The following is a 25,966-nucleotide window of genomic DNA, read 5'->3' on the forward strand; positions in this document are numbered from 1 at the left end:
CTACCTCACCCAATCCCCTAACAGCCCCAACAGGTGGGTGCTATTATTATCCTCATTTTATACCGATGAGGAAACTGAGGAACAGAGAGTGTAAGTCTCTTCACAGATCTCCTTGGTCCCATCTGCTAGACTTTGGAGTCTGGGATGACTCAGCACCAGGCTCTGCTCACCTAGCAGGGAACCTGGCTTCCTACTTTGTCATCTAAACTTCTCCCCAAGCTTTCCTTTCTCCTTGAGTCTAGCACTTTGCCTTGCACAATGAACCTCTATTGTCAGCCCTGAAAATGGGGTCTATTTCCTATGCAGGTTTGCAAGGGCTTGAGAAAGAACATCCTATTATAGTCAACCAAGGCTCAGGATCTCCTCTGAGGCCATTCCTGTTTCTCCAGAACGTTGCCATCCCATCACCTCACTTCCAAGGCCTCCCTTCCCCACTCATTCATTGTCTCTCTTTTGCCTGGGAATCAACCACAATTCCGGCAGTAGCAGCTGCCCCCAGAAATAGGGCAAGCCAGCCCTTTCTCACTGCACCACTTTCTGACTCAGAGGAACCTTAGACTTGCCAAAGGAGATTCCACAAACATGTACTGAGCTCCTACTACAACCAGGCCCTGGATGTTCATAGGCGAACACAATGGACTCTTCACTCCTTGTGGTGCTTACATTCTAGTGGGGGGCGGCAAGAAATACACAATACATAAATTTAAATACATAACGATGCCAGGAAGGTCCTGAAGAAGGAGAAAACAGTGTAAGGAGATGGAGCGGAATGGGGACACTATTTCATATGACATCCTTTGGCTCCAGACCCCAAGGTGAGTGTCTTGGTGACCTGACACTGACTTGCCACAGTTCAAGGGGATCTGGGACAGCCAGGGGCCGTCCTCAGTCCCGAGCTGGCTCCCCATTTGTCTCAGGGAGAGTCAGTCCAGCAATGGCTAATGGACTGGGCCACAGAGCCAGACAGCCTAGGCTGGAATGCTGTCTCTGCAGTCAGAACAAATTATTAAAACTCCTTGTGCCTCAGTCTTCCTATCTGTAAAACAGAAATAATAATAGCACTATAAAGCACCACTTTGTAGGAACAATATGAGGTTAGATGAGTTAATGCATGTGATTTGCCGAAGCCAGTACCTGGCACGCTATTATTGCTCAGCTACAGGCCCCAGGGAATTTTTGTCACTCTGCCCTTGCCACAACATAGCACAGAGAGTAGGGTAGAAAGTCTTCCAGCAATGCCAGACAGTCTGCCACCTATTTCGTTCTGTAATTGAGCAAGTGTTTTATCTCCTGAGCCTTCATTTCTCTATCCACAAAATGGATTAAAATTCTTTTTCTGTATCACTGCATTATTGCCTGCACGAAATGCTTTAGCAAATGGGACCCATCTTAGCACAGTGACTGGCCCACAGTAAGCGCTCATCACTTAGGATGACAAAGATTTTAATGAGGATGATAAAAAAGAAGAAATTGAGGAGGAGGAAGGGGAGGAGGAAAGAAGGGAGACTGGAGTCAGAAGCCAGTTCTCAGTCCAGCTCTGATGTTAACAGGCTTTCTCATCTTGGGCCTCAGTTTCCCCCTCCATAAAATGCAGGGTGTTGGATGCATTGTTGCTGCAATCCCTTTTGGGTTTCATGCTCCGAGACCTGTGGAATCCGGTGAAAGGCTGAGGCTGGCCAGAGGACACATGAAGATACACTTCCAGTTCAACCAATGTGTTAACCTCACTTGTTTCTGGAAGTAGAGTCATTACATATGTCCAGCTCCCAAAATGCACTGCCCCTACCATTCTGCATTCTCCTCTCACCAGAGAAACAAGGTTCTACGCCACAGATAGAAGCCTTTCTGCGCCCAGCTGGATTTACAGCTGAGCCTGCTGGCTGTCTCCCAACCGAACGCCAGAGGGCAGCAGAACCAGCTAATTTTCAGCTCAGGGTGACTTTTTTTTTTCTTTCTCCAAAAGGAAAACACTAACAGGACCACATGGCTTAGCTCAGACCTCTTGTGGCGGAGGGGGGGGAATCGAAGAACTTGAGAAGGTTGCAAAGACCTGAAGGCTTCAAGTCTTGGCAAAGAGCGGACAAAGGTCGAAGCAGCCCACCAAGTCCCAGGTCCTTGTCACAGACTGTGAGGGACCCTAGGTGGCACTGTGAGGCCAGGGGCACTCACCCAAGTCCAGGGGCCTCCAGTGGCTCTGGGCCCTGTCATCATGCAGAAAAGGCCCAGAACACAGCCAGGCTGGAGAAGTGGCACAGCTTGGTGGCTAAGCCCATTGACTCTGGAGCCAGACTGCCTGGTCCAAATCTTGCCTCTGCTACATCTTAACTTGGGGACTTTTGGGGCAAATTCCTGAATTTCTTTGTTCTCCAGTGTCCCATCTGTAAAACCACTATAACAATAGTATGTACTTGCGACTTTGTGAGGATTAAAATGAGCTAATGCATGAACAGCGCTGAGAACAGTGCTTGGCACACCCCAAGTGCTTCATAAGGATAGGGTAGAGTTGTTACTATTATCATTATCATCACTGTAGGAGCCAAGTGATGACAAGGGGTGACAGCCTGGGACACACTTTCTCCAGGCAGCAGCCCAGCCCTGCATCTATTCCCCCATCCCCTCCCCAGACCTACTTGAGGCTAAAGCATCGTCTCCCAGGGGCCCTGGGTACAGCCATCTGGGCAGAAGCAGGACCCAGGCCAGGCCTAAGAGAAGTTCACCAGCTATGACCCTGGAGAGCAGAGACAAAGCTTAAGGAAACCAAGCAAGTTCTAGGTGTTGGGGGATAAGAAGATTGAGGTCCTGACATGGCTCACTTCCTGAGAAGAGGCCGACCTGAGCAGGGTGTGAAGCAAGTAGTGTGAGGACACCAGGGGCTAAAGGCAGGGAGGCTGCAGAGGACCCCAGACAAAATCAAGCCCAAGCCTCCACATTTGTACCTACGCTTTATATTGCACAAAGGACATGCACATCCTGGCCTTCAGGCCAGCAGGTCTGTGTTCTAGTTTCATGTCTCCCACCCACAAACTATGTGACTCTGAGCCCGTTACTTCATTCCTGCATCTCTGGCTTCTCATCTGTGAAATGGGTGAGGCAGCCAATCCCTCGCCTGCCTCTTTGGTTGGGATGAGAAGAAACTGATCCGCAGTAGGTCAACCTTGAACCACACACACACACACACGCACACACACACACACACACACACACAGAGACACTTGTCTGGTTAGGTAACTAAGGTCACACAGGCGACTGGTGGCAGGGCTGGAGTTCACTTCCCAGCCAAAAAGTTATAGCTACCTTTTTCCTTTTAAAAGTCACGTTTTTTTTGAGAGCTTACAATGCACCAGATGCTGGGCTAAGCACATTGCTTCCATTGTCTGTTTTAATTTTCAGAGCAATCCTAGGAGGTAGCCATTATGATTTCTGCTCTACTGATGAGCAAACTGAGGCTCAAAGAGACGAAGGGGCTTGCCCAAGATCACTGAGCTCGCTGAGCCGGAACGAGAACTCTGCAGCTGTGCACTTAACTGCTGTGCTGGGCTGCCTAGAATAAGGAGGTGCCCGTGGGGAGGGTCCTTAATTTTAGATTCCTGTTCGCCTACCTGGAGAAGGAAAGGAGATGGTGAAGTACAACAGGAAGCCAAAGGGACCTGAAAAACGTCCCATAGAGAGCCCGGACCGCCCCCACCTTCACCCCACGCCTCCCTGAACTTAGGGGTAGTCACCTTTTAATGCTTAAGTTCTCGGCGCCTCAAAGACATCTTCACATGTCCTTTCTCTTCTTCAGCAAAGGTCGCCACCCTCCCCCCCAACCCGGTCTCGCTCACAATGCTGGGAATACAGACTGACCCCAGCGACCCAGGCCTCCGTTTTGAAAAGTTAAATCAGATTAGCTCATTAATGACCTTTGCAAATACCTCGGTGGTGGGCTGGCCTCTGTGAGCCCCTCTGTGGCCTTGCGGGCTGCTGGGCCCGGCGGTTAATGAATGACTTGGGCAGGCTGGTGCAACAGAGGCTCTCTGTGAAGCCAGAAGCACCCAGGGGGTGCAGATCATTAATAAATATTGATTTGGCTCTGAAGGAAGCAGCCCGCGGGAGAGCTGGTCCTGGACACCCACGTCGTGGGCTCATTAAGTCGGGGTCAACTGCTCAGCCCGGACGCCAAGGGCCGGCTGGCTCAGGAGTGCTCCTGGGCAAAAGGCCCCCACAGGCCAGGCTGGAGCCTGCTTCCTGGCCAGCGGGTCAGAGCAGCCCTATTAAGTTTATAGCAGTTCAAGGTGCAGGCTGAGTCTCATCTAACCCCCTCTCTCCACCAGACGTTCATCAGCCCCGGGGTTTAGCCAATGAGGCACCCAGACTTCTGCCTCCAGTCTGTCTCAGGGAGAGCAATAAATCCTACATTTCCTAGGCCCAAAATAGAAGGGTGTCTCCAGCCCCTCCTCCCAGGCTCCTGGGTGTCTTCTCTGAGGCAGTGGCCTCCAGCCCCGCAGAGAAGCATTGGCCATGCTCTCCCAAAAGGAGAAGAGATGGCGTGCCAACATCCTACAGGATGAAGACTTTTGAGGGTTTTATTTTGCTCTTTTAATGAGCTTCTACTTTCTTTGCGAGAAGGAATGCCCTTCAGGAAGGTCTTGGCAAGAATGGGTGAGTCAAACGCTGGCTGATGGGGCCAAGCTGTCTTCCTCCTCCTCTTAGACAGGGCAGAGGTGTGGTAGGTTCAAGGCCTACTTTTATCGCTGACATGATGGGCAGAATATTTGATCTCTCTGTCCACGTGTTAAAATGAGAATGAGAATCAGATGAATAAAAGGGACCTAGCAGGAAGTAAAGAGTGAAGATGTGCTGAAATGAACAAGTGGATGGAGTGAATGAATGGATATGAGTGAAACAATGAATAAATAAAAGAATGATCTGCATGGTCATTTATTTCAATCAGCAACCTAAGTCGGAACCCTCTTCCCAATATCCTTTTTAAGATGCCCCACGTCTCATAAACATATCTATTGGCAGGTTGCCCACTATATCCTCAAACACCAAATTTTGTTTTCTGAGGGCTCACATTGCACTGAGATCTGATTACCAGCCACTTACAACTGGAGTTATGGCCAACCTACACTGGATGAAACAGATACGTAGAAATGTATACAGCCTCTTCCATAACATGTCTATCTCTGTCCAGGAGTCCCTGCCTGGCCCTGCTTCCCCTCTTCCCCCCATAACCAAGACTGGCTTCAGTGTACCTCCTAAGTGTTCCTGAGGCATGCCACACTGCCCCATCCCTGTGTATATCATGCCATATAGCAACTACCTGCTAGATTCTAAGACATGTGAGTCCAGGCACCATGTACGTGTTTTTCCCTCCTGCATCCCTATCATGTAGCCGACATCGAATGGGTGCTCAATAAATGTAAGTTGCATGAATGAATGATCAGCTGAATTAGGGCATAAAAGTGAAGGAAAGAGAAGAAGGTGGCAAAGCTGACTCTGTGGGTTTTGAGAAGGAGTAGTAAGAGAAAAAGGAAGAAATTCCCAATAGTTAGGATTTTAACAAATAGGGGTCACATAATTTATAAAATACTAAAGAATTCTAGTAGGGATAATGGTCTCAAATGCTATAAAAAATTCAAAGAGGATGAAATAAACAGAGACCACTGGTTTTGGTAATGGGTGCTGTCAGAATGGTAAGGAAGAAGAGAAGAAAAAAAGGGAAGGAAGGAAGAAGGGAGGGAGGGAGGGAAGAAGGAAGGAAACCCACATGAGAAGCTGGCCTTCCATTTCCTAGACTAAAGCTATTTCCAATATAACACACAGCCAAATGAACAACGTTAAGCATCAAAACTGTGTTCACAGGAAGTAATATTTGGAAATGGGAGATTATTCCCAAGGCCCCTCATATCACCCCATACATGAAGTTGTCACCCTGGCTGCTAGGGGAGGCTGGCCTCGATGAGGGGGTGGCTGCCACCAACTCCCTATATATTATTAGCCTGCCCAGTGTCTATAGCCATGTTGCTGGTGGTGGCAAATAGGCTGATATTAGGCTGAGGTTATATATCATAGAGCTCACTCCCTACTGAGGCCTAAGTATATCTAAGATCAAGGACTTATTCAAACTCAAGAAAGTTCAATTCATCAAACCCCGTAACATTCAGAGTATCTTGCATGATTACCCCCTATGACCCAAGAAAGTGGCAGAGTAGATCTTAGCTCTATTGCACAGATGAGGAAGAAGAGGTAATGAGGGTAAGGGGTTGGTAGAGCCGATAAGGGATCAGATGGATTTCAAATCTAGCTAGCAGGGTACAGCTGGTTCTTACCTCTAAATTCATTGTTCTCTCTGAGTCACTATAACACTCCCTCAACCCAACATGAATGGCAAATTGACGTTCAATTACAATCATTTCATATCTTCTTACTGCCTCCTTCAATTGAGGGAGCACACCTGTCACTCAGAGAAAAGGCGTCCCCAGTCTAATTCCCTATAACTTTCACAATCTTTAGGATTGACCCAAATAACGTGTCCTGGTGGCCTTTCCTTCTCAACAATGAGGACTTTGGGATTCTGGCCTTGCCTCCACCATAAGATTCATTGGGTATCCTTAGGAAAGACTCAGGGGTAAGTTTGCTGACCATTTTGCCCCAGGCACATTATGCGAATTATATCCTAGAGTCCACACACCACCACCAGCACACAGATATCTTCATTTTACAGCTGAGAACAGGGAGGCCTGCAGAGGGCAAGCAACTTGGCCCAACAGCTACAACCCAGGATGGAAGACTCCAAAATCCACGCTGCCGTTCAAGTTTACCTCTCTGTCTCATCTCCTAATGACGAAAATGAGAATAATGTTATCTGCTTGCTCTAGCTATCTGAGCTGGCTGTTGCAAGGCTTCCATGATACAAGCTAATTGGGAAAGAATTTTGAAAACAGTGGATTTGGCATGCAAATGAGGAATCTCTCTTAGAATGAGGGCTTGCTTATAATTTTATGATCTTCCTTAGCTTAAAGAGCTGCGACCTGGTAAACAGACTGGGCTGCAGAAACAGCAGTTGCTCTGGATCTTCCCTTGCCAGTACGTAGACTGCAAAGGAACAAGCCGTAGACCAGCTTCCAGCTCCAGGCTTGGGACCACCTCCCCCTGAATGGGCTTATCCTCTCAGCTGCGGGTCTGCTTGACTCAATGAGGCAGTCTGCCGAATCAAAAGTCCCATCCTCAGCTGCCAGGCCCTAGAGCAACATCCACACATCCAGCAAGCATCCAGGTAGACTGAAAAAGGCCATCAATCCTGTGTGTTTTTAAAACACAAAGATTCGTGGTCTCCTGCAGACCCAGGGCCACGAGTATCTACAGCCCTGAGAGGCACACACAGGGCCAAGTGAAATGCATGCACAGGACAAGGTATAGAACTGAGAAGAGGTCAAAGGGGAGAAGGGACAGTTGAGAAAACAGGCACAGGTGGTGGGAAGGGGGAAAGCCCCCAACCATCTGGAGCCCCCTTCCGCACCAAGCAGCTTCTCTCTAAGAGTTCTCAACTCTGTGGGAACCGCGACCCTTTTGAAAATTTTCTATCTTAAAAAATACTCATGCACATGCATGTGTACCATTTTGCCCACAATCCTAGGGGCTTTCCAGACTCCTCCAAGGAATCCTATCCTTCCTGCTCCCACAATTGAGTTGAAAGTTCAGTCTCATCACAGCGCTGCTTTTCAGGGCAGCAACACTGAAGCAGAAAAAACTCAAGAGGGCTGGGGTGGGGGGGGGCCATACAAGACAGAAGGAATAAGTCCAATGATATTGCTTTTGTTTTCTCACAATAATTTTTTCCCTTTAATCATTGCTTCAGGAGTTGATCCAAATTAAATAGACAAATAAAATCATAAGTGCCACAGGCTAGAAAGATAGATAGATGGATACATAGATAGATAGATAGATAGATAGATAGATAGACAGATAGACAGATAGATGAATAAATAAATAAACAGCCTTTCTGCTCCCCACAGAAAATATACCTGTACTGGTAGGCTGGACTCCCTTGCTTCCATACCAGGACCCTTATAATCACCACAACTTGAACAAAATCCACTCAATGTTGGGGCCAGCCTGGTAGCATAGTGGTTAAGTTTGCATACTCCACTTCAGCGGCCTGGGTTTCACAGGTTTGGATCCCAGGCATGGACATAGCATTGCTCATCAAGCCACGCTGTGGCAGCATCCCACATAAAGTAGAGGAAGATTGGCACAGATGTTAGCTCAGTGAAAATCTTCGTCAAGCAGAAAGAGAAAGCTTGGCAACAGATGTTAGCTCAGGGCCAATCTTCCTCATACACACACACACACACACACACACACACACAAATCCACTCAATGTCCATTTGCTCTTGGAAAATAACTCTAAACAGATAAATTTCTCAAAAGGTGACGATCCTGTACCTCCATCTACCCAAGACATTTTGTCCGTCTGCTTCTCCTGGCTGCAATCTGTCTCCATGTAGGAATTTTCCATCCCCCTCTAAATGTCATGTCATGCAGAAGACTCAAAGGGAAAGGTAAAAGGATTAGTAGGTTGATCGATGGAAGATATTAATGCTCTTTCATGTTGGGTTGAAGACGGATTTGAGGTCATCAGGAGAGAGGATAGCAGGAGAATAGACCTCAAGTATTCAAAAGACTCTCTGGATTAAAATCCTATTAAACTCACATCAGCTTCTCCAGGAGGCATTTTAGAAGGTTGGGGTTTCTTTACCATGTCACCATAATTAACCTTCCTTTAAGCTGTTTTGGGTGGGGAACTTCAGCAATTAAGAAACTGAAAAGTTTCATTTTCTAACACCCACATGGCCTTTTGAATGGCTCAAAAACTAGAATGGAAAGTGGTTTAGCCTAATTGATTTGAGGGGTTCAGATCTCCCACTTCAACCTGCTGTCAGACTCGCCCCTGAGCTTTGAGACCCTCAATAGAAAGGGCATTTTGTTGAGTGAAAGCATCAAAGGTTCTGATCTATGACGATGCTTTTCTTCCTTTAATCATTCTCCCTCTGAGTTCTACAGAAAGAAAAACTCTGAAAAGGGATGGTTTCTTCCCCTAAAAAGATCTCTTTCTGGGCTCAGACTCCAGTCCATAAAAACTACCCCAGAAACCCAAAGGGCCCACCTCTCTCAGCAGGTGCAAGGCTGTGCTATTTCAGCATCACTTGCATCTCTAGCAGCTGTTCTGTTATGTGGACATGAAGTTAGGAAACCGTATGGCATGGAGTGGGATGTGAGTATGGGAGCCAGTGTGGGATGGAGCGACCAATCTTCTGAAGAAATCAGGGTCACAAAACATGTGTTGTTTTAAAGGGTTAGTCTTAGCAGTTTTTTCTTCAGTAGGTAAAATGTCAACCCAACTTCAAATATCGATGCCCCGCCATTTTGAGCCCTGCCAGGGAATCGAGCCTGTGCTACATTCAGCCTCTGATAAGCCCAACACTGATCACATGATACCTCTGTGTGAAGACATTGGCTTTTTCACTTTCACACTTGCTGGGTCCTCAGAGTTAAGCAGTGAAGAAGAGGCCAAATTCCACAGCCTTGTCTCCATTACGGCACCTGTCCCTTTCCTGTATCCACCTGGGTGTCTCGTCGCCCTTGTCAGCCTGTGAGCTCCTTAAGAACAGGCAGTGTTGAATCCCCCTCTCTCTCCAGCTCCCAGCACAGTGCCTGGCACAGAGCAGCGCTCGACACACGCTTACCCACAACTGCACAGAATTCACTTGGTGCCTTAAGGCAAGTCATGGCCTCTGTTTTTCACAATGAAAAATGAAGGAGTCTGTTGGGTTGCATGACCTCTGAGGTCATTTTGCAGTTCTCATGATCTCTGAAAAAGTAGTTGTGCACAGGCTGGCTTTTCATGGCTCCTGTGCTCAGGCCAGTGTTTGTAATAACAGTGACGGTAATGGTAGGGATAGAGAGCATCTATTAAGCCCTTGAACATGCTCTGCACTGTTCTCAATGCTCCACTGGTGTTATTTCATTAATCCTATGAGGCAGAGACTCTTGTTACTCTCATTTGATACAGTGGGAGATTGTGAAGGTCAGTAGTTTGCCCAAAGTCACACCAAGTGTGATGTGCCTTGGTTCTGAATTCTGGGCTCCTAGCTATTCCTTCACATCCCTGTTAAGAACTTCCTTTCTGAGCCTCCAGTTCAGGCTGCCAGCCCTTCAGATGATCTACATACATCTTCTCTGGCTCCCCAAGGGGCTGCCTGCCTGCCTGCCTGTCAATTGCTTTGATTTCATACCCCAGGAGCCCAGCTGGCCTGGCCTCCACCTGCTCCAAGCAGAGGCAGAGCTTGCCCCAGGATCCGGCAGGCCCTTTGTCCTGAGGGCCTGCAGCTCCTGTCGGGAGCAGGTGGCCGGAAAAGCAAGAGAAGGCAGTCATCAGGAAGCAGCTCGGGCTGTGGAAGGGGAAGGAAGGCAGATAGGATTGATGGGAGCTGGAATTCCAAGTTCCCGCCCTGAGTGACCTGAGCCATGGTGTATGTCCACCCTCAGCAAGGACAGAACCCTGGGATAGACTTCCTTGTCTCAGTTATAGCCACGGGGGGTTGAGGGCAGGAAAACATGAGAGATCTCCTAGGAAATCTTTGGAGCTATCTTTTAGAAAATGTTTCAATGGCCTGTGCAAAGAGGTGTCTTGTCTCACTTAAAAACATCTCTGCCTATTAAAATGCTATTTTCAGCTGCAGAGCCTAAAATCCTCTTGACCTAAAGTCAGTGTTGTGGCAAAAAAACCTTTTGATTTTACGATGGTAAAAATTTTTGATTATTTAGAAAAAAAAATAGTTCATCTCAGCAATTGCACTCCTAAGCATTTACCCAAATGAGTTGGAAACTCATGTCCACACAAAAACCTGCACATGAATGTTTATAACAGCTTTAGCCATAATCAGCAAAATTTGGAAGCAACCATGGTGCCCTTCAGTGGGTAAACTGTGGTACACCCATACAATGGAATATTATTCAGTGATAAAAAGAAATGAGCTATCAAGTTACAAAAAGACATAGAGGAACCTTAAATGCATGCTGCTAAGTGAAAGAAGCCAATCTGAAAGCCTACACACTCTGTGATTCCAACTGTATGCCATTCTGGAGAAGTCAAAACTATGGACACAGTAAAAAAAATCAGTGGTTGCCAGAGGAAGCAGGTAAGGAAGGAAGGATGAACAGGTGGAACACAGGGCATTTTTAGGGCAGTGGACCCACTCTGCATGAGACTGTAATGGTGGATATGAGACTTGTCAAAACCAACAGAAGTGTACAATGCAAAGCATGATTCCTAACGTAAACTATGGACTTTAGTTAATAATAATGTATCAATATGGCTCACCAATCTTAAAAAAAAGCACCACACTAATGTAAGATGTTAATCATAGGAGAAACTGAGGGAGGGAGAGGCAGGAGAAATGGGGCATACGAGAACTCTCTATTTTTCCTGCGCAATTTTTCTGTGAACATAACAGCTTTAAAAAATAAAGTCTAGGAGCCAGCCCAGTGGCGCAGTGGTTAAGTGCACACGTTCCGCTTTGGCGGCACGGGGTTCACCGGTTCAAATCCTGGGTGCGGACTTGGCACTGCTTGGCAAGCCATGCTGTGGCAGGCATCCCACATATAAAGTAGAGGAAGATGGAGACGGATGTTAGGTCAGGGCCAGTCTTCCTCAGCAAAAAGAGGAGGATTGGCAGTAGATGTTAGCTCAGGGCTAATCTTCCTCTAAAATAAAATAAAATAAAGTCTATTAAAAAAATACTTCATCTGATTATGCTTTGGACCCTAAAAAGCAATCACCTCGTTCATCCATATTCTTTTTAGGCTAATCATAATCATAACTACAACCACATACTGTGATGTATCGAGCCGGACACTGTTCTAAGCACTATTCTAAATGGTGTGTTCTCGTTTAATCCTCACAAAATCTGTATGCAAAATTGAAGTTAGAGTAATTAAAGAGGCTTGTCAGGGGTCTCAAAACCAATAAGTGGAAGAAGTACGACTTGAACGGACGTCTGTCCAACTCCAGCCCATACTTGTAATTCCTACATTCTATTGCCCTACTGCCCTCCAGGGACATCAATGGGCAGCATTTCAGAAAGTAGCTAAGGGGGCAGAGCAAGTCTCAACAGATCCTCTATTTAATTGTTCATTCACAAATTCTGTACCAAGCACTGTGTTACACTCTGAGGACACAAATAAAAGTAAGAGACTCTCTTTATGAGCGAGGAACTCGTAATCTAGGGGAAGAGACAGATCAAGAGATGTCCGATGACAATGAAAGCCCTAGGAACAAGGAGACAGGAAATACCCAGCTCCAGAAATGGCGTGTCATGAGAAGGACATGGGGAGAGCCCTCTAGTTGGAATCGAGATAACTAGGGAATTTATCTTGAAGTTGTATTGACATAGAAAGCATCCTGGACACCCTAACCAGCCCCACTCTGGAGACAGGAGATTGAGAGCATAATAACCCAGGAACAAAAAATATACAAAAATTGCAGCAACACAAAGAAAAGGACTAATATAAGAGCTATCTTGAGAAAGGGGGAAAAGAACTAACATCTATCAAACGTCTAAATTATGCTAGGCACTCATCTAGGTCCCTAACCTACATCCTCTAGTTTAATCTCACCAGTGGTCTTCCAGGGTAGATATGATTTTTGCCGTTATTTTATGAGTCTCTTGTGTTGCAAAATTGTCCTACTTCTTACCTGTGTCTTTCTTCTTATCCCGGGAAAGCTCATGCACCGTGGCGCCGATGTCATGCCTCAAGATTTTGATGATGTTTGCCAGAACAGGCATGCTCCGTTTATCAAGATAGGTGAAAAATTCATACTCATCTTTCTTTAAACGTGATGGTCTGGATTCAATGTGGGTCAGGTTTATATCATTCTCCTAGAAAAGAGAGTTGGGAATGTGAAGGAGACAGTGGTGGAAATTAACACAGACCATATACGCAAAACATACAACACAATGAAATACAGAGAGATGAGGAACAAGATTCTTTTTTATGAGAGCAAAAGAAAGTCCTTAAATTTGCAAAAGTTGTTTACTTTTTCTTCTGCAAAACCAAGTAACAGATGGCAGGAGGTGGGGGAAATAGTTCAAACGCCACAGAAATTTAATTACATGGAAATCTGCTAAAGTCCTGGAGTTGCAACCACAAGATTTTGGTTTGGTTCAAATATCTAGGACAGTGGTTGCCAAAAATGTTTACATAGGAAAACCTCCTTTCCCAAATGAAATCCCATAGATCTTAATAATGATATCTCAATAAATAAATAATGTAGAAGCAACATTGTTCTCTTGAATAGGGTTCACAGGAGCCAGGCTCATTGAGTTTAAATCAAAGTTCTTAATTGTATTGGCTATGAGACCTTAGGGGATCTACTTTGTTGTTTTTAACCCTCAGTTTCCCCATCTGCAATTTGGCAGAATGAATGCTACCTGCTTCATAAATTTATTGGGAACACCAGATGAGACGATATATACACGCTGCCAGTTACACGGTAGATACTTAGTAAAAATTTTCTGGTATAATTGCCATTCATACTGTTACATAACTACTTTTCATTCGAGTTATGCAACAAATGTATATGGAGCACCCACCAGGTGCCCATCACTCTTCTAGGTGATTGGGAATACACCAGTGAACAAAACAGACAAAGATACTTCCCTTTATAAGCTTACACTCAAGTCGTGGGAAGACAAACAACAAACATAAAAAACAACTGATTTATGTATTATTTTATAATGATAAGGGCTAAGGAAAAATACTATGCAGAGTAGGGTGAAGGGGGCAGGCAGTCCTGGGGTGGAGTGGGGCAGACTGCAGTATTTAGTAGGGTGGACACATGGGGCTTCATTGAGAAGGGAAGATTCACGTACAGGCTGCTTTTTATTAAATGTTGCAAAAATAGTGATCACTTACTGTAGCTACTGGACTTCAATGTCTTTAGCTGGTGATATTTTAGCTATTATGAGTTTTTCATGAAAAAATAAGAGAATCATTTCCTTAAATTGGTCCACAAATTTAAATGTGTGCCAGTCATCTGCTACTTATTCAGAAAGTTTGATTTCATTGACAGTACGATTCTTTGTGGAGAAAATCAAGGAGCATTCTCTACACATTATTAAAATAAACAAACAAATAACAGAGGTCACTTCAAACATTTAAACAGACAAAACGTACCCTGAAAAAATAATATTTAACTTAACCAGCTTTACAATTTCAGAAAACAAAATTCAAAAACCTTGTAGCTCAAAAGGTATATCTTTTCCGGGGCTGGCCCCGTGGCCGAGTGGTTAAGTTCGCGCGTTCCGCTGCAGGCGGCCCAGTGTTTCGTTAGTTCGAATCCTGGGCGCGGACATGGCACTGCTCATCAGACCACGCTGAGGCAGCGTCCCACATGCCACAACTAGAAGAACCCACAACGAAGAATACACAACTACGTACCGGGGGGCTTTGGGGAGAAAAAGGAAAAAATAAAATCTTTAAAAAAAAAAAAATTAAAAAAAAAAAAAGGTATATCTTTTCCTTAGATTATCGATGGCATATGGTTGAAGAGAACATGAATAATTACAATAAGGATACCTTTTCGCATTTGAATATCACTTTACAGTTTAGACTTATTTTTTATGACTTTCCCAACAATCCTTTGAGGAGCTTAAGGGAGACGTAAAAAATGAAATCAGAGATGAAAGTGCTTTGTTACAGGTAGCGGGAGAGGGAAGCCCACTTTTTCTAATCTCAGGGTCATTGGTCTTCTAACTACACTGCCTTTCCCGCCAGGGATAGAGTGCGCATTCTACAAGTATCAGCTTTTATCATTATTGTTACTATTATGCCAACCACAAAAAACAAAAACCTCTGGGTATACTAAACACAGTAATAAGTAACCCCACACAGGCACCCTTCCTGCTCTTTCTTCTTCATAATCCCCAAGGGTGCTTGATGGAACCATTATTTACAGGCGCCAGCTGCAGAGAACACACCCCTGACAGCGATGACCAGGTAACCCAATGTGAGGGCCCTGACTAGAGAGACAGAATGTGGAGGAGGGAAGGCCAGTGAGATTGCGGTGGCTCTGAAGCCTTCTAGGCAAACAGAGGTAACTTTCCAAACAAAAGCAAAGAGCAATGTCATCCTTCTTGGCTCCGGAAGAAAGAGAATGGGTAGGCTCCACCTGCTATTTACCTAAGTTGAAACCTCAAAAGAAGAGATAACCAATCCCTGCCTTGTGTAAAGCAGAGAATACAGCAAACCAAGAACCAGGAGCGGACACGCCTCTGGCACACTTACTTGGGGAAGAGTACAGAAAGGTGGGTGGTGTAGGGGGTGGGAGCAGGTGTAGGATGGAGAGGGCTGGAAGGCAGATCGTAGGCTGTTAATGTTCACCACCCACACCCCACCCCTTGCAACAGCACTTCCAGAGAGAAGCCTCTCACTTTGGGAATGGCCATAAAACAATTTATGCCCTGTGACCCAGTTTTTAGAATTTTGAAGACTTAAGTTATGGGAAAAATTTTCACCAAAATTTGTAAGCAAACTAAACTCCCATAATAAGGGATTGGTTAGGTGGATTGTAGTATAGTCACTCAGTGGAGATTGTACGACCACTAAAAAGCAAGTAATAACAACAACATGCATGAAATAAAGTGTCAATAATCACTGTAAGATATTAACAGTGGTGCCCTCTAGATGATGGGCCTAGGGGTGATTTTGTTTCCTTCTTTATATTTCTTTTTTTTTTTAATCATAATTCAACTTGTCTAAAAACAACATTTATTACATTTACAATAAAATTCACTTTATCTCTTAAATGGTTATAATGACAATCACTTGGGAAATATTTATGATGGATAGAGATATGTGATAATTAAAACAAGTTTAAAAAAAATATGCCCAGGCCAAAAGAAAAAAAAAGACTAGAATGAAACGCATCAAAATGAGTTATGATGAGATAATGTGTAACTTCTATTTATTTGCCAAAAGTCTTATAATATTACCAATATAACGAAAAGGAAAATATATCTTTTAAAAGTGAGTGAAGTTTCTGGCTAAGAATACCCAGCCAAATGCTTTAAACTATTTCTTTCCCATTTGAATCAATTTGTTAGTAATTAACTCTCTCGTTTGGCAGGCAATTTCCTTATTGGAGTTATTCCAGCTTATCAGTGTGGATCCTTAGATACCCATAATTTGGGTTGTTAAGAGAGGCTTTAGAAATGAACCTCCAAATTTGATTATGATCGTAGTTACCTTTTAGGAAAAGAATTTTTATTTCTAAATAAGGGCTCTATGCAGGTTTACAAATTGACCCATACACACTCACCGAATCTTTGGGTGAGGGATAAAGCAAGAGGAACTCTTTCTGTTACTCCACCTGGACATCGGGGTGGAGGTAAGCAAAGTTTAGAGGTGAACATTTCAAAGACAATTTCATGATTTGTCCAATAGTTAATTTATGCATAAAAGATAGCAGTGTGACATCTTAATTTATCAGGACTCTTGAGCAGAGTAAACAAAATGAAATGAATAATCTATTTTAATAAAGACTGACCAGAAACCTCTTTCTGTTCCCATCCTTGAGAAAAATCTTTCCAAAGGGAGATTGGTCACAAGCAGATAAAAGCAGAGATACACAGAATTCACAATGTGAAAAATGGATTTGTCCTTCTGAATCATTTTTTGACCTCAAGCTTAGAGTCCCTTCCTTTCTTCCATTCACTCCTTGAGAAAAAGAGAATGGTATAGTGAAAAAGTGTAGGCTTTGGAACTAGTCTGAGCTGAAATTCTGGTTCTGCTACTCACTGCCTTTGGATACATTAGTTGGTCCTCCCAAACTTTTGTTTGTTTGTGTTTAAAACAAAGATAATGATGTTATCTGGCAACTTTGTGAGAAAAAGAGAGAAAGCACCCAGCCCAATTTTGTCTTCATTCACAGATACTCACTAAGTACTCATCTCTCAACTTGGTATAGATACGCATTTCCCTGGGAGGTGAAACACATTAAGTTTTATGAGACATTTTACTCTTTAATATTTGCTTTACCCTGAACTTTTCTCAGCTCCTTTCCTGAATGCTTGTTTCAAAAAGAAGGAGGGAAACTGAGCATACTTTCATATGAGACTAGACTGGGCAGGGAGAGCTTCTTGGACCACTTCTGTTGCCTCAGAGTAGGCTTAAATGAAGTTATGTCCTGGTCTATTCCAGAGGTTTCTGGGGGCAACACCAAACATTCATAAAGAATGTCCCAAATCATTGGTCTCAAGGAAACGGACAGAGGCTTTCAATAATTCAACCCGTCGAGCACCTTCCATGTGCCAAACTCTGTTCTGGGTGCTAGGATACAACCGCAAACACAGCAGGAAACTTGCTGCCCTCCTGGACCTTACATTCTTGAAGAAGGAGACAAACAGTAACTATAATACATAAACAAAATATACAGTCTTCAGACGCAATGGAGAAAGATAAAGCAGGAACGAGGGACTGGATATTCCAGGGGTGAAATAGAGGAGCTATTTTAGACAGTGTGGTCAGGAAGGCCTCAAAAATAAACAGGTGACATTTAAGCATAGACCTGAAATCAATGGGGGAATAAGCATGAGGGTACAGCAAGTGCAAGGGTCCTGAGGTAAGATGGTGCACAATATGACTGAGCACCATCAAGGAGGCCAGCACAACCAGGGCAGAGTGAGCAAGAGGGAGGGCAACAGGACATGAGGCAGGAAAGTAACTGGGAATAGACCATGGAAGGCATCTTTGGCCATTATCTGAGCTTTGGTTTTACTCCAAGTGAGATAAGAAGCCACAGGAGGTAATTAGGCAGAGGAGAGACATCTTCTGACTCATGTTTTAAAGGGAGCTACTACTACAATATTTGGGATGAGAAATGACAGGTGCACAGATTGGAGAAGAGGCTCACGGAGGTGCAGGCAGGGCTTCTTACATATTTCATTAATCTCCTCTTGTGTGACGGTCAGAACAGCACTGGGTGACCAAGAGTGTGGAAATTAAATCCCCTGGGATTAACAGGAAACCAAAAATGCTCCCAAAGTATGAGGAGCACAATTAAATTCTAGCGGGAGCTCAAGATTCTCCTCCACTCTATGGTGGAGGAGGAATTCTTGGAGGGTTCAGCCTGGACTTTCAGTAGGATTTGCACCACGCAGCCCATCTTTTGGGGTCTCACTCTTGCTTCCCCTGGGAGTGTCTCTGTTGCAATCTCTTGGCCTTTTCTTCTTTCAGTCTTCTGCCTCTTTACTAAATTATTTCTTCCACATCCTCCCTTCCATGTAGTCAGGGTTGTGTCCAACTCAGAGGAGACCCCTTCTGGGACAGAGCTGGGGAGCAGCTTAATCCAGGCTCTTTTCAAGGCTTTAGAGAAAAGAACATTCTTGTCCTTGTGTTCCTCTTTCTACACCTTTTCTTGCCACCAGAATGATAAGAGCAAAAAGGCCCTGTGGCCTCTTTCAGCTCAGGTTACCAATGACCAATCACAACTCACATGCCATCAATGGGCCACAGCACTCTGTCTAAATTTTCACAATGTGAGAACTCACTTCATAATGAAAGTTTAAAAAGTAAGCTCTGTGTTACTGTTTCTCAAATATGCCCCTCTCTGAACTGTTTAGCAGCTAAAAACAGTGCCGGTTTTCCATTTGAAGTTCTTCTACTCAAAAAATAGGTCATCAAACCTACATAAAGTGTTTAGTGCAGGAGCATTTGTGTGGATAAACAATGGAAGCAACCTAAAAACCCACCACCAGGAAATGGATAAAGCATCATCACATGATGGAACATACAGAGGGGACAGTGAATGAGCAAGAACTATAGGGACAAATCTCAAAAGCAGTAGTCACCACCTTCTCTTCAAGGAAGAAAACTGCAGGAAAGTTACAATATGATTCCAGTTTTATGAAGATTAAAAGCTTGCGAAACTATGCCATGTCATTAATGGATCTCTCTATATAACAAAGTATATAAAGATGCATGGGAATAACATACATCAAATTCAGATGAATAGCTACCTCTGAGGAGGGAGTGCATGGCGAAGGGGCACCCGGGGGCTTCAGTCACTTACACAATGTTTTATTTCTCAAGCAGGGAGTGAGTTACATGAGTGTTCTTCATATCATTATATTTGGGGGAATAAATAAAATGAAAAAGTGATCAGGGTTGTAAGAGCATTTTTTTTTCTTCCAGGGGAACTCAAAGCTCTTCTTATTTTGATTAGAGAAGAAATGTTCCCTGTAAACATTGTACTGCTCATGGCTGCTCAGCACCTAAGGCCAGAGGGGTAAGTCAAAGCAGTCCTTGTGACTCACTCTTGATCCTGTCCTGCTCACCAGGTCCGGGGGTCACAGGCAGTGCCTTCAAGTCCAAACTTCAGAGCAATAAATATCATGTATCTGCCCAGATGTCCCCTCCGCAATCCAGCCTCTGTCCCCAGGAACGCTGAGGTTGGCAGATGGTAAAGGATTTGAGGATTCTGTGACCAGATCACTTGTTTATTTTCTCACTTCAAGTCATTTGTTTCTTCATTCTGGAATTTACTTCTCCTTTCTCCTCCTTTGGCCAACTTCTTCAGGTTTCAGCTTAAACTATGTCTGCAAGAAACTCCCCCGGCCTCTTTTGTCTAAAGTTATGGTTAAGAATGCTCATGGAAACTTGAGCTCCTATAAGGGGCAAGAATGACTGTCTAGCTCACCCCACTCTCCCCAGCACCTATATAGGATCTGACAATAGTATGTACTAAAAGAATGTTAACCGAATGCATAAATGAGAGACTATGAGCTCATTGAATATCTGAGGAGGGGAAGAAGTGGGTCACAGGCAGAGGGAGAGCTCACAGGAAGTGAATGAGACAAGTATAGATTGCGCCTTTTCCATTTGTTTCCAAAAGGCCAGGCTACTGTGAAAACGGAGGGTGAACTCTGAACTAATTGCTAGCTCTAAGTGTCTAGCCTTCTGCAGCTTGCTTAGTCTGAACCTCTGTGCCTCCATCACTCATATGATGCAAATTGAGCATACCCATGCACTTCGGAGCTCCGTATGCTTGTTCCCTTCCCTGGAGGACACACAGTAAGGTGATTAGTGGAGCGCTGGCGGAGGAAAGGAGATCTCTTCTTTGCAACTTCCCCCAGGAGCCTGCTTCTAATTTTATAGCCCATTACTAAGCCACTTGCAGTAAAGACTCTCAGAAGACTATTTTTCTAACAAGGTACAGGACACGAGCTAGCAGAGGCTGAAAATACAGAGAGCTATGGAAAATGTTGAAATAAATGCACAAAGAATTGAGAGTTGGAACAATCAACTGAGGACAGTGGGATGTTTGCAGATTAGCAGGTAGAAGTTTTGGTGTATTCCTAATCGTTAGGCCCCAGTTCACTAAAACTGCTGCTTTGTTGTCCCCACCACCCCATCAACACACGGAAACACGGCACCTCTGTACCTCTATTATAAACATCATACCTATTGCATCACTTTCTCATGTTGTTACTGGATGAGGTCTACACAGCTACATGCCCATTGGCAGGCAATGAATGCCATTCTTTAATGGGATGGTGATTTTAGTGCTAATCATCTGAGGAAAAGATGGACTCTCAGAGGGAACCAACCTGACCATGCTGGGAGAAGTCTGCCCTCGCTCTGCAGACCTTGCTTTTCCTTTGAGGAGCTAGGATGCCTTCTATGTGCTTCTACTGGTTAAGGGCTAAGAAAGCTTCCACTGTATGGGGTCAGGCCAGGGGAGCCAGACGGTCAGGGTTCACACAGCTGTTAGTATCTCATTTATTACTCTGAGCATTTATCAAGATTTGGTTCAATGTCCCAGCTGTATCTCTGCTGTGCTACAGGCCATCAAGGGATGGTCCTGCTCATTAAATGTGGAGGTGACTCTATTAAGTACTTAGCAAAGGGATTCACAGGGTGCAAACGATTCTCCCAAATAGAATGTTTCTCCCTCCATTGCCCATCTTGGAGGAGCTGGATAAATTTTTATGTTTTGTCTCCACTGAGGAAAGTAAGCATGTTTATACCATAATTTTTGCTTTGATTCTGCCCTGCCTTTTGCGGGCTGTTTTGATAGTAACAATGCTTGAAATGAATGTCTTCCAGGACCCATCCACAATAGAGATGCTGCCCTTAAGTGATTTAAAATATGCTCCCTGTAATTTCTGCACCTTGCTCTTTTGCCTCTGAAGTAACAGGAAATAAGTAGTATTCTTCTTTCATGATGGCCCTTCAAACATTTGAATGAAACCATTGTTTCCTCACCCCATCTTCCCTCCTCAAGTCAAACAATCCTCGTCCTTTAACTATTTTTCGTAGAGCGAAGAATCTAAGAATCCCTGATGCTCCACGACCCTCTAAAAATACGGTGCATAGAAAGGAGGAGGGCAAACATTCATTGAACCTTTATTATGTGTCAGATACTGTTATATGTACTTTACATGTATTAATTCATGCATCAATGTTAATTAATATTACAATTAAGCAACATTATTTAATGATAATATCAATTAGTTATTGATTAATATATTTAATAATAATTAAGTTAGTATTTATTTAATTTTCACAGCAGCCCTATAATACAGGCTTATTATTACCTTCATTTTCAAAATGAGAAAACTAAGCTACCAAGAAGTTAAATAACTTTCCCAAGTTCATCCAGCTCATAGGTGGTACAACTGGGTTTTGAACCCAAATAGTTTGGTTCTACACAGCGCAGTCTTAGCCCCGGTGCTGGTCTACTCCTCAGGGCCCCAAACCCAGGTTGTAACTGGTAGTCTGGAGCTCATAACTCTAAAACGGCAGAAGTTCAGTGGAACACTAGTGCCTGCAAGATATTAGTAGGTCTTCCTTGAACAAGTTCCTGTGGGCAAATACTTTTGGGAAATGCTAAGGAGGGAACACTGAGTACGTTTCCTCACTGCAGGGCGTACCATGGTTTTTAATGTGTTTATGTGTGTGATGGCTCTCCAAAATATAAATGGAGAATTTTCCAGACATGGTTCCCCTTGGAACTCTTTTCTAATAAAACAGCTACGAATATGTAAAATTCGATAAAATATTGTTTAGGAAACACTGCTCTAAAGTATAGTTTAGATTCTTTCATTTGCTTTGCCTTTTGTCACCTTTGGTTTCATTTTATATAGTCCAGAAGTTTAGTGTCAACTACACAATATAAAGGTTTTGTCTGTATTTTCATCTGCCACTTGCTTCTCCACCTCATTCACAAAGATTTCATTAAAGGTCTAAGTATGCAAATGCACTATAGCCATGACAATCCCCCTGTTCAGCAAGCTACTCTGCTTTTCTTTAATGGCCCTGCCCTGAGTCTTGGTCATTACCACTTGCCTGTAAATGTTCACAAACTATATTAAGTAATATATTCCAGATTTTTTACTTTTGGGGGAAAAATATTTCAAAAAATCAAGGCTTCTTACTCTTTCCAGTCTTCTAACATCTTTCTCATCTTCACGCTTTCTCAGAGATTTCTGACAGGGTTCATAGGTCACATATCAAAGGGTAAAGAAACAAACACCGTGGGAGCATCTTCTGTGGGCTCAGTCAATACCACGCATTTGACATGGCACATGTAATCTCCCGGCCCCCTGGAGGTCTACACCATTTGCCCCACTTTATAGAGGAGTAAACAAAGGCACACAAGTTAAATGAGCTGCTAAAGTCAGTGAGATCTGAGATTCAAACCCCCCAAGACAAAGTCTGTCCTCCTCACAGTCTTTAGACCACAATGTGTGGCTACTATGATGTTTGGAACCAAAGATATGACCTCTTCTAAAGACAAATAAGTGATCCCTTGAATCCTCATAAAATCTTGGCCCCAGATACTCCCTAATTCACCTCCTTGGAAGTAACAGATGGGCGATGGGGTGACGTAACATGCCCAAGGACACAGAACCCTGAGTCAGGGCTAGTCCTAAAACCCAGTCACGCTCTCTTGGTTCTCAATACTTTATTCCAGCATTGCCAGTTTAAAGATTACTCTCCTTTAAAGGCGAAGGCAAAATAACTGTTGTGTCGTTCTGCTTTCTTATAAACAATCAGTTCTTCTCTGATAAAAATGATAAGGCTGAGGTTTTAGAATCCGAGACCTAAGTCAATTTCTGTGGTTCTACCACGGTAAGCGTCTACCTCAGGCGAGCTCCTGAACTCCCTGACCTCTAGTTTCCTCGTCCCTAAAATGCTAGTATCACCTACCCTCCCTGAGTATTAAATAGGATTTAATTCTTTGAAAGTATTAAGTATGCTGAGTATTAAGTATGACGTGATTCACGGAAAGTGGTGAGGACAGTCCCGGTGACAAGACGGGCTCTGTCCCTGGAAACAGCTGGGAGCAGGTGTTCTCATTTCTGATTGGGCATTAGAGTCATCATGGGATTAAAAAAAATTCAAAAACAAACAAACAAAAATCCAAGACCCACAAAGAAATGACTGAAACATTGACTACATTAGATTTTTAGAGTTCAGTATGACAAATGATAGCATAAACCTAAGTAAAATGAAACAGACTGGGAGAAAATATTTGTCACACACATAACAGTATTCAGATTATATAAAATGTCAAGAAATCAGTGAGATTTGCAACAGAAAAAAATGGCAATCTGAATGGACGAGTCACAATTTATAAAAGAAAAAATCTAATATTGTGAAATACAAAAAGACATCCCATCTCACGCATAATTAGGGAAATGAAAATTAAAACAATAAATTAACACATTTCACCTATTATATTGCCTAGGATTAAGAAGCAGTAATAAGTTAATATTCTTAAAGGTATAGAGAAATGAGTATTCCCATATTGAACAAGTGGTAATATCAATTGTTACAGGATATTTGGAGAACAACTTAGTAGTTTCTTAGTATGAAAATGCCCATAGGACCGGCAATTGCACGATTCCACTTCTAGGCATCAATCCTACAGAAATATTGCATATTATATAGGAAAAATAATAATAATAATAACAAAGATAAGTACTGCAGAATTGTCTGTGGCTGCAGAAAATAGCAAACACCATAAATGCCAAAAATAGGGAGATGGATAAATAAAATATGGTACACATATTAAGAACTACTCTTCAGAAGTTAAAGGTTATGAATGTGATCTGTGTGTATTAACAGGTAGATATCTCAAAAACATTGCATTCAGAAAAATATAGATAGCAATTCTTACTGAACACAATGTGCACGGACCCTGAGGGTTTTACATGCATTAAATCATTTAATCCTGAGAACCACCCTTGGAAGCAGACACTATTATTATTATTCTCATTTTACAGATGAGGAACTGAAGCACAGAGAAGTCAAATGACTCAAAGCCACAGCCCTGCCCTCCTGAGTTTGTGTTCTTGACCGCTCTACTGAACTGACTCAAAGAGGCTGCAGAATAAGGCGCATAGCACGGTACATGTCAGTATCAATACCGTTTTTTGAAGGGCTGGAAAGAAATATACTAAACTCATCATAATGTTGCCTTGGCCAGGAAGTTTGCAGGATGACAGGATTGAGGGGAAATCAGAAAGGACTATAGCTGTATAATCAAGGAACAATATGTTCACTTGTAATTTTTGAAACCGTAATCATACATGAAAAAGTGAAAGTGAATATGTCAAAATGTTAACAGTGGTGGTTGTGTGTGGTGGAAATATAGGTAGTTATTTTTCTTGTACCTTTTTCAGTTTGAAATTTTGAAATTTGAAATTGCTTTTTTCAATTCAAAAGAAAGAATACCTGGTAACAGTTTCCCCTCTCCCCAGAGACTGGGAGGATGGGGCCAAAATATCTGCATTTTAAAAAATTCCAGAAGTGATTCAGATGTGCAGAGACAGCTGTATTTGTAGGTGTCAGGAAGAGCTCATGGGCTTTGGAACCTGAGCTCCAGAATTCAATCCCTTCCCCACCACACACTTGCTGTGTGATCTTGAGCAAGCTACTTAGCCTCTGAGAACCTCAGTTCCCTCATCCATAAAGTGGGGTAATACCTTCTCCACCAAGTTAAATGAGGATCAAATCAAGCATCACCCGCGCCTGGCTTGTCATATAATGTGGTTCCACAAATACGAGAATTTTATTTTCTCCCTTCCCTTGGCACTTTGAATGATTATAACTTAACTGCATGTTGCCAGGCTGTTAATAAGGGTGGAAGGTATACTGGCCTCTACAACGTCTAGAGCAATTTCTGTAATAGATTAGGAAAAAAATCAATATACACTAACAACAACATTTCACCAATCACCCAACACAGTGACCTCTGTTTCTTCCTCTGTAAATTAGGTATAATTACACGACTTATGGACCAGGGCAGTTGAGATTTTGAATAATGCTTTTAAAAGTTCACCCAGAGTACACACATGCACATACACACACACACACACACACACCCCTTGGGTGCATTTCATGCAGTCCTGGTAATTTAGTTACTTGTGGTTTATTTATTAGATAGAAAACACATTGTTAATTTACTATTATTTAATTTATTAACTCTGACTAAGTCCTGACCTCTCAAGAAGAAAATGCTGATTAACTGTAACATAAGGGTAAAATGTTACATAGGAGCATTTCACAGATACATTCTTACTCATGGACAGTTAGTCATTCAGAAAGTACTTGTCTCTCTTCTGTGCACTCATCGCTTGTTCTCATTGAGGCAGCCATTTTTTCCCCTTTGGATAGCCAAGTTTAATTTTTTTAAATAGACTTTATTTTTTTAGATCATTTTTAGATTTACAGAAAAATTAAGAGGATAGTACAGAGAATTCCCATAGACTCTGCTCCCAGTTTCCCTACCGTTAACATCTTATATTTAGTGTGGAACATATGTTACAATGAATGAATCAATATTGATTAATTATCATAAACTCAAGACCATGCTTTATTAGAATTTCTTTAGTTTATATCTAATGTCTTT

The 25,966-nt window shown here is 43.2% G+C and overlaps 2 protein-coding genes across 2 annotated transcripts in view; one reads left to right on the top strand and one right to left on the bottom strand.

Annotated features, from left to right (window-relative positions):
- The window catches only part of ASCL1 (achaete-scute family bHLH transcription factor 1), a 158,142-nt gene that overhangs the window by 89,604 nt on the left and 42,572 nt on the right, over positions 1-25,966 (top strand). The window contains exon 2 of the mRNA XM_008517652.2: positions 19,240-19,333. Within this exon, the coding sequence (XP_008515874.1) occupies positions 19,240-19,333 (94 nt within the window). The remainder of the gene's footprint in view (positions 1-19,239; positions 19,334-25,966) is intronic.
- PAH (phenylalanine hydroxylase) overlaps positions 1-25,966 on the bottom strand; it is a 69,996-nt gene that overhangs the window by 35,278 nt on the left and 8,752 nt on the right. The window contains exon 3 of the mRNA XM_008517654.2: positions 12,743-12,926. Within this exon, the coding sequence (XP_008515876.1) occupies positions 12,743-12,926 (184 nt within the window). The remainder of the gene's footprint in view (positions 1-12,742; positions 12,927-25,966) is intronic.

The sequence above is a fragment of the Equus przewalskii genome, chromosome 29 (genome assembly GCF_037783145.1).
Source record: "Equus przewalskii isolate Varuska chromosome 29, EquPr2, whole genome shotgun sequence".
NCBI classification, from domain to species: Eukaryota; Metazoa; Chordata; class Mammalia; order Perissodactyla; family Equidae; genus Equus; species Equus przewalskii.